At 37.6% G+C, this 15101-nt stretch overlaps 1 protein-coding gene across 1 annotated transcript in view; it reads left to right on the forward strand.

Moving 5' to 3' along the window:
- UBE2J1 (ubiquitin-conjugating enzyme E2, J1) overlaps window positions 1-15101 on the forward strand; it is a 50741-nt gene extending 35640 nt beyond the window's left edge. Inside the window, exons 6-8 of the mRNA XM_006888697.1 lie at window positions 194-323; window positions 1939-2058; window positions 14482-15101. Coding sequence (XP_006888759.1) covers window positions 194-323; window positions 1939-2058; window positions 14482-14760 — 529 coding nt within the window. The 3' untranslated portion in view covers window positions 14761-15101. The remainder of the gene's footprint in view (window positions 1-193; window positions 324-1938; window positions 2059-14481) is intronic.

Here is a 15101-nt window from a genome sequence, read left to right on the forward strand (position 1 = left end):
TAATTTTCCTACATTCATGGTTCTCACATTCCATGTCCCAATCACCAGTGTCTGCTTACAACTGTTCCTCTTCCTTTGTATTTCCATACTTGAAAACTCAACCTCCTTTGCCATTTCTGTCATCTAAATGTGTGGGAGAGGAAATTAATATTCATGTATTTGCTTTATATTCATAAAAAATATTTCTTTCTAGATCACAGGATTTTTGTTGTGACGGTTGTGGCTCTACCATGAAAGATGTCCTATTGCCTTTAAAATCTGGAGGTGACTCAAGCCAGGCTGACCGAGAAGCCAAAGAACTTGCTAGACAAATCAGTTTTAAGGTACTATAAATTAATAAATAAATGAATTCCATATGTAGTCTTTTAGTATTATGGGTAGACAGGAAATCTCTACAGTTATATTGTAGTAAGGTTTTGAACAATTTTTATTATTAGAAACACAATAGTGTACACTCACAAAGGTATTCTGACATGGGGGTGGTTGTTGTTGTTTAATGCCGTTGAGTCGTAGATGACTCATAGCAACCCTATGAACGAATAGCCTGAGCACTGTTCGTACATAGAGTCTCCGGAGGCAGGCCATTTTGGAAGTGGATGCCGCTCCTGCTTCCAGGCTTGATTTAGTCGGGAAGCTCCAGCCAACACTGTCCACCATGGGGGTTATATGCTTATAAAAACAAAGTTCAAACTCATTTCTGAGGAGTCGGTTCTAACTTCACTAGGTTTCTGGGATTGTAAGTTGAAACTGTACATTTTTCTCCCTTGGAGCCACTTGTCCGTGTGAACCAATGGAGACATATACAGTCTTTGGGTTAGCAGTGCAGCCTCTATGGACTACATCTCCAGAGGTCCCCTGGTTGCAGGCTTAGACTCGGGGATATTTTATGTTAGCTTCAGGGTCCAGTACTTGGAGAAAAGTTTTCCTTCTGTTTATATACCTAGAAGAGGAGTTCTGTGTAGTCTGTAGACGTTGAGCTGTTAACCTGAGGCAGTGCTTCTCTAGCAGCTTGAATCCAGCAGTGGGCGAGCAGGAGCACATGGACACCCTCTCATGAGATTTGCAGCCTTGGAAACCCAATGGAAAGTCAGCTATGAGTTATTTATTGTTGTACTACTTCACAGCAGTAAGTGAGAAAAGGATGTAGACAATAGATATTGCTTATTGTTTTCTGAAAATTCCTATTGCCCTTAAATCAGTTATCTGAAAATTTAGGGGCAGATATATTTTGTATAACTTTTTTTAAAAAAAAATTAGAAAATAGAATATATATACCATCTGTAGAGCCCTGGTGGTTAAGTTCTTGGCTGCTTGCTGAAAGGTCATAGTTTGAACTTAGCAGCCACTCCATGGGAGAAAGACCTGGTTGTCTACTTTTTAAAGATTATAACGTTGGAAACTTTCTGGAGCATTTCTACTGATGTATTGGGCTGCTGGGTTTTAAATGACTTGAAGCCAGTATACTTGGTTACTCTCCATTAACACCTGCAGTGGCATTATGTCATTTGATTGCTGTGAGACTAACTGCATCCTACAGTCAAACACATTGACACTTTCTCAGCAGATCTGGGAATAGTTACACTAATGTGAGATAAAGGCTATTAATAGCTCCATGTCAGTTTTTGGCTGGCTTTCTCTGAATTACAAAAAAGGACAAAATAATTTTTACTTGTAAGTGATTTTTGGATTTTAGAATTATAGCCTGTGAACTATGTATATTGGTTTTGACTTGATCACCAAGGAACAGCTCTGAGACTAGAGATTGTTCATAATAGAATATTTATCACAAGGTTGGGCATGAAAGTGCTCAATGCTTAACTGATTGGAAATGGATATTAAACTAGTAATAAAATAAACATAAGGGTGAAATTGAATAAAATTTGGTTATTTTTGTACTTTTCTCTTATAATACTTCTCTTGGATGTGTCCATTTTATAGGCAGAAGTCAGTTCATCTGGAAAGACTATTGCTGAGTCAGACTTAAACCACTCTTTTTCATTAAATGATTTGCAAGATGATATACCTACAACATTCCAGGGTGCTACCGCCAGTACATCGGTATGGCTCTTATATTTTACATATATGTGTGTATGAATCTGTATCATTATCATTATTTGGCAGAGGAGAAGAATCCTACATCATATACTTGAAATTATTGTTCTCCAAACAGGTTTTAACCCACTTGACTCTCTAATGAATTAATTGTATTTTCTTGAGTGAGTTACTTATTTGAGGCTCAGTTTTTTGTTTTCCAATTAAATGAGGTAGGAGTAAATACATTTTAAGTCCTGCCACCCTTGCCGAACTCGAATTTTTTAAAAAGTCAGTTTCAGTGCTGTTAGAGACTTGAAGTAAAGTAAAATACATGTGTTAATCACTTTTCTAAGTAGACACCATCTTTGTCAGGTTTGTTAAACTGTGTGAAGGCACAGTGACTTAGTAAAGGACTATGGAAAATTGTAAACATTTAAATATGCTGTAATAGGAGTAATATGACTATTTAAATGGAAATTAACAAAAAGGAAATAAAAAGCTCATTTCTTCAGTCAAGCTATATTTAAAGTGCTTCTTGTGACTTCTTATGATATTGTGCTTCTTATGATATTGGACAGTGTGAAAGTAGATGAAATACTGACATCATCACAGAATATTCTTGTGGCAATTTATATGTGGTATATGTCTAATAAATAACACCTGGGTAAATGAATGAAAGAATCCTTATGGGTATTTCAGTTGCACCTTGATCTATTAAGGAATTAGTGAACCTTGGTCATTAGAGAGTAATTTTTTTTAATGAGACTGAATTGGTGCTAAGTAATTAGGATTATGAGGAAATATATAACTATATGAAAGACGAATGTCTTCTGAGATACTTTTGGTGATAAATTGCTTGGTTCAGTAGTCGCATCCTCACCTCTTCCTGGTTTAAAGAGAATGCTTAATAAAGTTCAGGAAAATTGAAATAGAAACTAGGCAAGTACCAATTTGCTCTTTATTCAGGAATACTCCTGTTACCTTAATTAATCTAGTGCTGCTATAACAGAGACAGGGAACTCTGGTGTCTTAGTGCCTAAGGAATTGTACTGCTAACTGAGAGCAGGTAGTTCAAATCTTCCAGCTGCTCCACGGAGAAAGTTGAACAGTTTCATTCCATTCACTTTACAGCCTTATCCTTCAGGGTTCAAGTTTGATGTCAGTATATGAGGGATGAAATAACAGATATCCCATAAGTAGATAGCTTTAACAAACAGATTTATTCTTTCACAGTTTAGAAAGCTAGAAGTCCAAAATCAAAGTAATAGTTCTTGGGGAAGGCCGTCTCTGTGCTGATACTAGAAGACAGTCCACATTTCCTTCAGCATCTGTAAGCTTGGTATTCTGTGGAGATCTCCATGTGATTTGGCCTTCCCTGCTGTCAGGGGCTTCCTAGTGCGGGGGCACCTGTGTCCATAAGGATACATTCCACTCCCGCCCATCGTTCTTGGTGGTACTGAGGTTGCCCTACTTGTTTTCTTCCCTTTTTTTGTCTTTGTGTAGTAAAAAGGTGTTTCAGGCCACTTCCTAGGGAAAATACCCTTACATTGGATCTGGGCTATGATGAGATTAAGGGTATTGCGTACCACTCAGAATTGTGTACAGTTGTTAGGTTTATCAACTCATGGGGGATCATTACATAGATTCCACATACTATCATATATACATGTATTTTCAAGGGGGACACAGTTCAATTCATGTCAGCTGTTGAGTTGATTTTGACTCATGGTGACCCTAGGAGGCAGAGTAAACTACTTCCTGGGGTTTCTAAGTCTGTACATCTTCATGGACGCATACATTCTTCTCTTTTCTCTCCTGGTATGACTGGTGGATTCAAACGGCTGACCTTTTCGGATCAGCTGAACAGTTAACCAGTGTACCACTAGGGCTCCTTTTACTTAGGACTAACTCCTTTAAAGTGACACCCAAGTAGGGTCTTGAGTAACTCTTTCCCATTCAGTGAACTGGACAAAAACAACAACAACAACAACAAAAAAAAACCAAACAAACAAACAAACAAAAACCCCAAAAAATTAGAAGGGGGAAAAAATTATGCCTAAGGAAGTACTAGCACACAGTGTAGACAGAGGAACAAGAGAAAAACATGTGCTGAGAAGTTGAAATTGGTTTTTCATGTTCTAGATGCAGCTTTATGAATTGTAGAGGAATATAATGAATTATACCAGTCTCAATCTCAGAATATAAGATCTTTGAGAATTCATGTTAGTTTTCTGCTTTTTTCTCTCTGCCCCTATACTATGCCTTGCCCAGTACAAATCACAGTGCCCATATGAACAACAGTTCTGAACTCTGCCCTATCTTGACCTCATAATTTCTGATATACTTGAGCCCCTTGATTCAATCACTGTGCCAGTGTATCTGCTTGAAGGTCTTCCCCCCTTTGCCAGTCCTCTGCCTTTCCAGAATGATGGCGTATAGTAGGTGATCAATACCTGTTTGTTGACTGAAGTAATTTTGGGATTAACACTTATAAAAAAATACTAAAAATATGAGAAGTCAAGAAATTTAAATAAAATAGCATGCATAGCTAAAAATGCCCTAATTATAGTTGTAGTTTCCTTTTTTATTTTAAAGTACATAAAACTTAGAAGTCATTTTCAAAAAATTATAGATCATTGAGAACAGTTTTTGTTAAAACACTGATAATCAGTGAATTATCTGTGAGTATATGATAAACTTTTAATTATTACATTTACATAATAATCTCAGAGCATTATTATGTAATTTGACTGCTGTGAAAGTAATTAAAACCAGGTTTTGGTTCAGGGTGGAAGCTTTATATATAAGTGTAATATAAATTTGCTGAGATGTTATACATCAAATCCCAGATAAGCTACAATTGTGGATTTTTTTTTTTTAGCTTTGAGGGGGCGAGAGATTGCAGAAAGTCTAAATACACATAACATCAGGCCATCTGTTGCTTTTTGATGCAGATTTTTTATCTGTGTAGAATAGGAAAAATACTAATGGTAATTTTTTGTTCTTAAATTCTGTCAGTTTTTTCCCCCTCATCCCTGAGTGTGAGGTTCTGAATAAACCATTCCATCTTGAATTAAAAAGCAAAATCAAAGGAACCTGATAGATACTAGATATTCTAGGTTTTCAAAGAAAGTTGATATGAATAACTAGGGACTTAATGACTCTGATTCTTGTAAGTAGGAAAATATTTAGAGTAATATGAAAACATTTTAGCCAGTGATATGTCAACATTAGGCTCTGAAATGCAAGAATCTGATTAAGCATTGTACCTATAAAAATATCATTAATTATATGTGGAGGATTTGTGTTAGGTACTGTCAAATAGGTTTCAACTTCTAGTAGTCCTCTGAACAGCAGAACAAACCCGTCCTTGGTCCTCGTGCTTGTTGCTGTGTTTAAACTGTTGCAGCCACTGTGTCAATCCTTCTTATTAAGGATCTTCCTCTTTTTCAGTGACCTTCTGCTTCACCAAACATAGTCCCTTCTTATATCCAAAGTATGTTGAGATAAAATCTCATCTAAGAACATCTGGATATATTTCTTCCAAGACTAGTTTTTGTGTTCTTACGGAGCTCTGGTGGCCCAGAGTAAGAAGCTGTGCAGCAGTCACAAAGGCTTGCTGTTTGAATCTACCAGCTGCTCCATGAGAGAAGAATGGACAGTCTTCTTTGATGCAGTCTAATGCCTTTGAAAAACTATTGGAGGGTCAGCTATGGGTCAGTTCTGACTCAACAGCAAACAACGAGGCAGTCCATGGTCTACTCAATATACTTCACCAACCCTACAATTCAGATGTAAATTGATAATAACCATGACGTAAGTCAGGCAAGCCATTGTCCTCAAAGTGACTTTCTTCCTATGTAGCACTTTAAAGCGGTCATATGCAGCTGATGTGCCTAATGCAATTTGTCATTTGATTTCTTAACTTGCTTCATGGTTCATGATTGTGGATCCATTAAGTGCAAGTTCTAAAATATAATTTGGAATCAGAATTTTATAGAATTGTTTTTTCTAAATATATACAAGTCATAATGCTAATAATGGATTGAAAAGCTGTCCTTCTAAGAAAACCATGGCTGACTTACTTTTAAACCTAAATTTTAAGTGCATACAAAGGGATATGGATTTATAGTAACCAACTCATAATAACTAACAATAAATATAAGGGATTTGGATGCAGGGGTGGCATCCACTTCCTAAACCACATGCCTCTGGAAACTCTATAAGCTTTGATAAAGGACGATAGTTATAGAAAGGCTTTTTGCCTTTTGTTCAGACTCGATAGCAATAAATAACAATAACAAATATAAGGAAACTCAGTAGTCTACTGGTTAAAGAGTTGTATTGCAATTCAAATTCACTAGCTGCAAAAATAGGCAGTCTCCTCCAATGTAATATTTAGTCTCAGAAAACTTGCTTGCAGGGTGGGCTATGAGTTATTGCCCGCTCATAATGACAAATAACAAGCACCATCACCACCATGTACATATTGTTGTTGTTTTTTTATTATTATTTTTGTGTGTGTGTACCGTCAAATCAGATCTGACTGGTACAGGAGGAGATTGTCCCTCCTTCCCTGGCAGAGCATCTGGTGGATTTGAACCGTGTGCCTCTGGGATTGCAGTGCAGCTTCTTGCCACTAGGACCATGTACATATTCTAAGCAATTGATATAATTCTATTTAATCCTCACAATTGAATTAGATGTTTCTCTCTCTCTAAGATGAGGGAGCTGAGTCTTAGAGAATTTAAATTGTTAGTTTGTGCTTATAACCAACCAAGTAGCAAAGCAAGGCTAGTAATGATAAGACCTTTATTTTGACCAAGGTTAGTTCAGTGAGTGTTCAATGTTACGGTATGACTCCTGCGAGGATTGTGGACACCTCATAAAATGCTGCAGTATTTATATCTTCAGTGAAAACACATTATGTGGAGTTGCGTGGGATACCTGGAGTATAGAAGGGCAAGGTCATGCAACTTTAATTGTCAACACTTTTATATTTAACTTAAAGTTAGTACTTATATTTTTATGCAAATGTGCTAATTCTAAATTGTTTGCTGGTCTTGCACACCCTCAGACCCACTTAAAAACACCCTGTGCACAGGTATTTAGTGAGTGCTATGTTAATCTTTTTTTTGTTAACAGTATGTTATGGGTCATTTCATGTGAGTTCTTCCAAAGAGAGGGTTTTTTTAAAAATTTTTAAATTTTGTTTAGTTTTGTTTTTATGTTCTTGTCATAAAACTAAATAGACCTCAAAAAAAAAAAAAAACAAACCCAAAAACAACTAAATAGACCTCAAGAGGCTTAGGATATTTTTTTGGTAACAAATACATATATAACAAAATATTTGATATTTTAATAGTCATTATATGTACAAGTCAACCTCACGGGTTTTTTTAAAAATTTTAATTGAGATTCTAATGAAAGATTATAGAGGACTTGAATTTCTATTCATTCATTGTTGCACATTTTTCTCCCTGCCTACCCAGTTCACTTTTCTCTTTGAAAAAAACCAAAATTCTAAAAAAAAACCCCAAAAACAAAATTCTTTCATTGTTATACAGTTCTCTCCTCCTCCCCTTCCCCCCAGTCCACTTTACTATGCAGCTCTTATTCTGGACTTTTGTCATGCAAATATCACCTAATCATAGATCCCTTTTAACAATTCTCTCCCTCATCTGTTTCAATGCAATACACATTATTTATTCCCTCTTTTCTTAGTTTTACTGCAAACCTGATGTCAGTCCTATTTTATAACAGTGGCGTTATGCAGTATTTGTCTTTTTGTGGTTGAGATTTCACTCAGCATAATGTTCTCCAGGGTCACCCATTTTGTATATTTCATGAGTTCTTTGTTTTTCAATGCTGCATAGTATTCCATTGTGTGAATATACCAGAGCTTCTCTATCCATTTGTTTGTTGATGGGCACTTGGGTTGTTCCCCACTCTTTGCTATTGTGAACAATGCAGCAGTAAACATAGGGGTGCATATATCTGCTTGGGTGGCAGTTATGGTTTCTTTAGGGTATATTCCCAGAGGTAGAATTGCTGGGTCAAATGGTATTTCTATTTGCAACTTTTTGAGAACGTTCCATACAGCCTTCCATAGTGGTTGCACCATTTTATACTCCAGCCAACAGTGAATAAGGGTTCCAGTTTCTCCTCAACGTCACCAGCATTTGTTGCTTGCTGTTCCATTAAATTTTACTATTCTGACTGGGGTGAGATGATATCTCATAGTTGTTTTGGTTTGCATCTCTCTTAGAGCTAGGGACTTTGAACCTTTCTTTATATGTTTGTTTGTCATCTGAATGTCTTCTTTGGTGAAGTGTTTGTTCATATCCTGTGTCCATTTTGCAATTGCGTTGTTTACCTTTATCTTGTTGTGGTGCAAAGAGATAGTTTTGAGGAATTCAGAATAACATTTCTTTTGTAGGTAACAGCAATGTTTAGAGCAGAGTATTTCCTCTACTGTTTATACCTTTTGTGTTAACAGCACAGAATTCTTATCTTTTAGAAATAGTGTTTGCGGCTATGGCCATATCACCCTGAACATGTCCAATCTTGTCTGATCTTGGAAGCTAAGAACGATCAGGCCTGGTTAGTACTTGGACAGAAGAAATAATGTGTGAATTATATGATTGGATTTTTTCCTTCTAAATATTGAAATTTCTTTAACGGAAAATATTTATGCTTAACATGGGCATTCTTATTTTCTGTTTGAAAAAATGTGTATTAATAATAATATAAAAATTGTAGTTGTTATTGTTGTGTATTGTCGAGTGAGAATCAACCCATAGCTGCTCCTCTGGCTAGTTTTCAGAGGCAATTAATCACACAGAAGGAGATTACCCATCCTTTTCCTGTGGAGCAACTAGTAGGTGGCCTCGGAACTGCATGCTTTTGGGATTGCAGTGCAGCTTCTTGCTAGTAGGCCACCAGAGCTCCCTTAGATATATATTTATATAAAAAGTATGTATGAGTTGATTTTAGTAAAAGAATTAGAGGCTGTTGGCTTGCCAGAGGTAGAAGTAAGATCTGTGTCAAGAAAATGGAATTTATGTTTTGTAGTGCTTCTTTGAATATGTCATGCTTTTTTCTTATCTGTAAGCCATATTTGCATTTGTAATTGGTGACTGGGATGTAAAAATTGGAAACAAAGACGTTTTGGTAATTGGAAAATATGACCTTGGTGATAGAAAGGAAGCTGGAAATGACATAATTTAATTTTGTACAATCAGTGATTTATTAATTGCATGGGCCAGACCTAATTGAATACACAAGAATTAAATTGACTACATCGGTGCAAAGAGATCAGGAAGGCTTTGTGTAAGGGCTCTGTCCTTTCTCCAGACCTGTTCATTCTGCTGAGCAAATAATATGAGAGATTGGGCCATATGAAGAAGAATGTGGCATTAGGATTGGAGGAAGACTCTTCAGCAATCTGAGTTATGCAGATGACACACCTTGCTTACTGAAAGTGAAGTGAACTTGATATATTTGTTACAGAAGAGCAAAGGCTACAGTCTTCATTATAGATTACATCTCAACATCAAGAAAACAAATCCTCAACACTGGGCCAATAGGCAATATTATAACAGTTGGAGAAAAGATTGAAGGTGTCAAAAATTTTATCTTACATAGATCCAAATCAGCATCATTGGTAGCAGCCAGTCAAGAGATCAGGAAACATGTTGTGTTGGAAAAAAATCTGCTGTCAAGGACTGCTCCAAAATGCTAAAGAGCAAAGACAATCAGTTTAAAGACTAAGGTGCTCCTGATCCAGGTCTTTTTGATGATTTCCTGTGCACTGGAAAGTTGGACAGTGAATAATGATGACAAAAGAAGAATTGATGGCTTTGAATTGTGGTGGTGGACAAAAGTATCACATGAACTACCAAAAAGACAAACAAGCCTGTCTTGCAGGAAGTGCAGGAGGCACATGTCTTAGAGGCAAGGATGGAGAAACTTGGTCTTACATACTTTGGGAATGTTGTCCAGAAGGACCAGTCTATGGGAAAGGATTTCATCCTGTCAGTGTTGGTAGGTCAGGGAAAGAGTGGAAGAACTCTTCACAAGAAGGATTGACACAGTAACTGTAATAATGGGCTCAAGCATATCAGAGATTGTGAGGATGGTGTCAGGTAGGGCGAGGCTCATCTCTCTTTGTTCATAGGGTTGCAATGAGTTGTTGTGGACTCAGTGGCACCTAATGACAACAACAGCTACAGCATGAGAAGAGAGAGTGGAAAACCTCAATATCAGCAGTCATACGTAAGAATGCCAACACAGTTTCCAACTTCAATTAGAAAGGAAAGAGACTTTGAATAACCAATGCTCTGCTGAAAAAGAAAACATAGGAAGCATCAGACTCCATTATCTCAAACCCTACTATACAGCCACAGTCATCAAAACAGCACTGTACTGGTATTGCGAGAGGCACACAGACCAATGGAAAAGAGTCAAGAACCCAGAAATCAACTTATCCACCTGTGTTAACTTTGACACAGAGAAGCAAACCCCTAAAAACATGAAGTGGTGAAATGACAGCCTCTTTAATAAATGGTGCTGGCAAAATTGGACATTTGTCTGCAGAAACAGAAGCAAGATCCACGTTTCACACCATACACAAAACTGACTCAAAGTGGATCAGAGATCTAGGGGTAATAAAGATCTTTAGAGGAAAAATAGGAACAAATTTAGAAGTTCTGGCCTAGTGGGGAGAAGCTGTGCTGCAATCTCAAAGGCCTGTGGTTTGAATCTACGAGCTATTTTATGGGAGAAGGATGGGCAGTTTCCTCCTGTGCGATTACTGCCTCTGAACTTACTGGAGTGTCAGCTACATGTCAGTTCCGACTCGATGGTACTCAGCAACAACCACAAACATAACCAAGAATCCACAACCAGGAAAGGATAAAATAGATAAATGAGACTTCCTAAAAATAAAATTCTTATGTACATCAAAAAACTTCTCCAACAGGATAAAAAGGAAGCTCACAAACTGGGGAAAAATATTTGGTAATGGCATATTTGGAAAAGGACTTACCTAAAATATGTAGATATTCCAGCACCTCTTTCAACAAGACAAAGACAACTAGTTAAAAAAATGGACAGAAGAGACCCTTTACCAAAGAGAATTTTCAGATAGCCAACACACACATGAAGAAATGCTCAAGATCACTAGCTATTGTTGTTATATGCCATAGAGTTGGAACTGACTCAAAGCTGACCCTCCAGGTAGTTTTCAGAGGCAGTTAAGTCACATGGAAGGAGATTGCCCATCTTTCTCCCAGAAAGCGGGTGGATTTGAACTGTGTTCCTTTGGATTGACAGGCTAACTTCTTACTACAAAGCTACTAGAGCTATTAGAGTGATAAAGATAAAAAAATTATGAGATATCATCTCACTCCATCAACAGTGGCTGAACATAGTTCAACAAGATAGCAAATAACAAATGCTGCTGGTGAGGATGCAGAGATTGGAATTCACATCAACTGCTAGTGGGAGTGTAAAATGCTACACCCACTATGAAAGGCAATCTGTCTGACACTTCCTCAGAAAACAAAAAATATAAATGCCTTTTGACTCAGCTATCTTACGACTACAGAGCTCTGGTGGCTTAGAGTTAGGAGTTGTGCCGCCACTCCAAAAGCTTGTGTGGTTCAAATCCACCAGCTGCTCAGTTGGAGAAAGATAGGCAATCTCCTTCCTTTTTTTTATTTACTGCCTCTCAACATCTGCTGGAGGGTCAGCTATGAATTGGTGTCAACTCAATAGTACATAACAACAACATTGAATATGTATACTGAGAAAATAATTGGAGAAGCTTGACTAGGAAAAAGAAAGTGACATCAGGATTGGAGGAGGATTAATTTAAAAAAACTTGCATTATGCAGATGACCCAGCCTTTCTTGTAGGAAGTGAACACTGCAACATCAAGAAAATAAAATACTCATAACTGGACGAAAAGGCAGCATCATGAGAAAAGTTTGAAATTTTCAGTGATTTGATTTTACTTCAGTCCACAATCAACACCTATGGAAGCAGCAGTTGAGAAATGAAAAAGCATATTGATTTGTGCAACTCTGCTGTCAAAGAGCTCTTTTAAATTCTAAAAAGTAAGGTTATCAGTTTAAAGACTAAGGTATGCTTGACCCAAGCCATCGCATTTGACTTATTTTGTGTGCTGTTAAGCCAGAGGCTATACCTCTCTGGCAGTTTGAATTCACCAGCAATTCTGAGGATGGACAGTCTCTTCCCAGGTTTTTCACAGGCTCCAATTTGATAGCACTGGGATGGTTTTTGTATTTCCAAATTGCATTTTAAAGGTTGGACAGTGACAGAATTGATGCCTTTGAATTATGGTGTTGAAAAGTAATGAGTATACTGTGGACTGTCAAAAGAACAAACAAATCTGTCTTGGAGGAAGTCTAGATAGGGTACTCTTCAAAAGCATGGATGGTGAGAATTTGTCACACATACTTTAGACACGTTGTGAAGAGGGGCCAGTTGTTGGAAAAGGACATCATGCTTGGAATAGTGGAGGGTCTATGAAGGAGAGGAAGACACTCAATAAGACTGACTGTTGCAATGACTACAATAGTTAGCTTAAACACAAGAAGAGTGTGAGGATGGTGCAGGTTTGTACAAGGTTTTGTTCTGTTGTACGTAGAGTTGTTTTGAGTAGTAATGAACTTGTGTGATGATAGCCTAGAAGTTGGATTTTTTAGCCGTTACAGTTAGCCCCTCTGATTACCTTAACTGCAGACACATGGCCTTGTAAGTCACCAACAGCTGTTGGACTAGGATAAGAGAAAGAAAGCTTCCCACACTAGGGAGTAAGACTTGAGGTGAGAGTGAGACTTGTGGCAGCAGCAAGACTTGAGGGAAACTGGAGCAAGACCCTGGTGAGAGTGAGCCCCAGGTGATGGTGGTGGAGAGACTATGGCATTGCTATGGAGAAACTGGCAAGGTGTGACCTGAGGCTTCTTGCATTTGTGCTGACCACAGTTAAAGGTTTTTTCTGTTTTTGCCGGATGCTTGAAGGAGAAGATGACTTATATTTGTACTGAGGCAAACGTTGCTGGATGATTTGGATTTAACTGCAGAACTAAAATTAGACCCTGGACTTGTTGAGGAATTGTGCCTTTGGACTGCTTTACTAAGACTTGGACTCGTATTAGATGATATTCTTTGCCTCTCTCCCACTCTACAACTTACTTCCCTAATAGATCCCATTCTCAGTACCACAACAGTGAGTCTGTAAGTTACAATGAATAAATGAATCTATTGCTGTTAGTGTGATTCTGGAGGGACGATGGGCCTGGGCTATTGGCTCTTTATCTGCTTTTCTACCCAGGTTGGTGAGGGGCTGTGGTATTCTCACTCTTTCTGGTCCTTTTGGAGAGAAAGTCACTGTCCTGTGTCCCAATGTTCCATTTTCTTCCTTTAGACAACTTGCAAACCCCTAACAAGAACAAGAGCCATATTTTAAATTACGTATCATTTAGTATTATATCATAGTTAAGCTTTGGCTGGCCTGTTACTGAACAAAGATAGGGGACACCTACTGTTCAAGTGCTTTGTTGGGAGCAACCAGTCTGCTATAGTAGAGGATATGTTGAAGTGCCCACAACTATGTCTAGAGTTTTCTCAACACTTACAAAGGGAACTTTTGACAAATTGGAGTATCCAGCACAGGATACTTCTGGACATGCATTCAGTGTGTTTAATGTGAATTGAAAAAAGTTAATTGTGATTGGAAAACCACGCCTATTTTTTGCTATTTTGCTGTGAAAAATGTTTGGTTTGGAATGATTTCCTATCCTCTATTACCATTAGTGGAAACATGAAGATAATAAGTTTATATCAAAAGTTAATATTATGTAATAGATAATATCAGAAGCAGCCTGATTCATAAAGGCACATTGTTAAGAGTGGCCCTCTTAAGTCATTGAGAATGACATATTTTCAATTAGAAAATGGAAATCTGCTTTCCTCTTTGGATTTCCTGAAAGAAGGGAAGTCCCCAGAAGCTCAACAGATATTACTAAAATTACAACCCAAGAGAGAGTAGAAAACCATCTCTGGACCATGTGGGTAAAGTCTTCCCTCTTATTTATGGGTAGGTTCCTCCTCTACTGGTGAATAAATTGCACTGTTGACTTAATCAAGGGTGGGTGTTGTTAGTCTCAGATAATTCTTTTTTTTTTAATTTAATTTCTTTATTTTTCATTTCAGTGAACATCTACAGAGATTTTGGAATTCCATTCATTCATTGTTGCATAGTCTCAGATAATTCTTGGTGGTAGTTCCCTCAGCCACATTTAGTGCTATGAGGTTCTGTGTAGTCTCCACACTCCCCTCCTTTCTGGGCATTTTTACAAGTACATATACAATTATTTTCTGTTAAAATTTTAAAAATACTTTCTTAACATTTTCTAGTATGGAGTACAGAACCCTTCAGCGGCATCCCTTCAGCAACCTGCACAGCCTGTAGCTAAGAATACCTCCATGAGCCCTCGACAGCGTCGGGCCCAGCAGCAGAATCAAAGAAGGTCATCGAGTTCACCAGATGTAATTCAGGGCCAGCAGCCAAGAGACAACCATACTGATCATGGTGGATCTGCTGTACTGATTGTCATCCTGACTTTGGCATTGGCAGCTCTTATATTCCGACGAATATATCTGGCCAATGAGTACATATTTGACTTTGAGTTATAACATTGTTTTGTGTTTTAAGAGCTGTGACTCAAGTGCTTCATTAAACATTCTGCATTGGGTATATATTGTTTACAAAAAGATTGTTTTGTATTTACTATTCATTCCTTTTTTTGATCCTTATTCAGTAGAAACATCATGTGGACATTCACATTATGTCCAGCAGTGCGTCCTGCCTAGTTTAAGGGACTGGAAGACAGCTGTCCCTTATCTCACTATTTGACCTGCTTATAGGGAAACAGCTCACCATATTTTCTCATGCCTCAGCTCCTATTTATGTAAATTTGTGATATATTCTGTATAGCCCTTTGAAATCTTTGGATGAAAGATGGCATTTCAAGTTC

The sequence above is a fragment of the Elephantulus edwardii genome, unplaced genomic scaffold (assembly GCF_000299155.1).
Source record: "Elephantulus edwardii isolate Elephantulus edwardi_28Jun2011 unplaced genomic scaffold, EleEdw1.0 scaffold00071, whole genome shotgun sequence".
Classification (NCBI taxonomy): domain Eukaryota; kingdom Metazoa; phylum Chordata; class Mammalia; order Macroscelidea; family Macroscelididae; genus Elephantulus; species Elephantulus edwardii.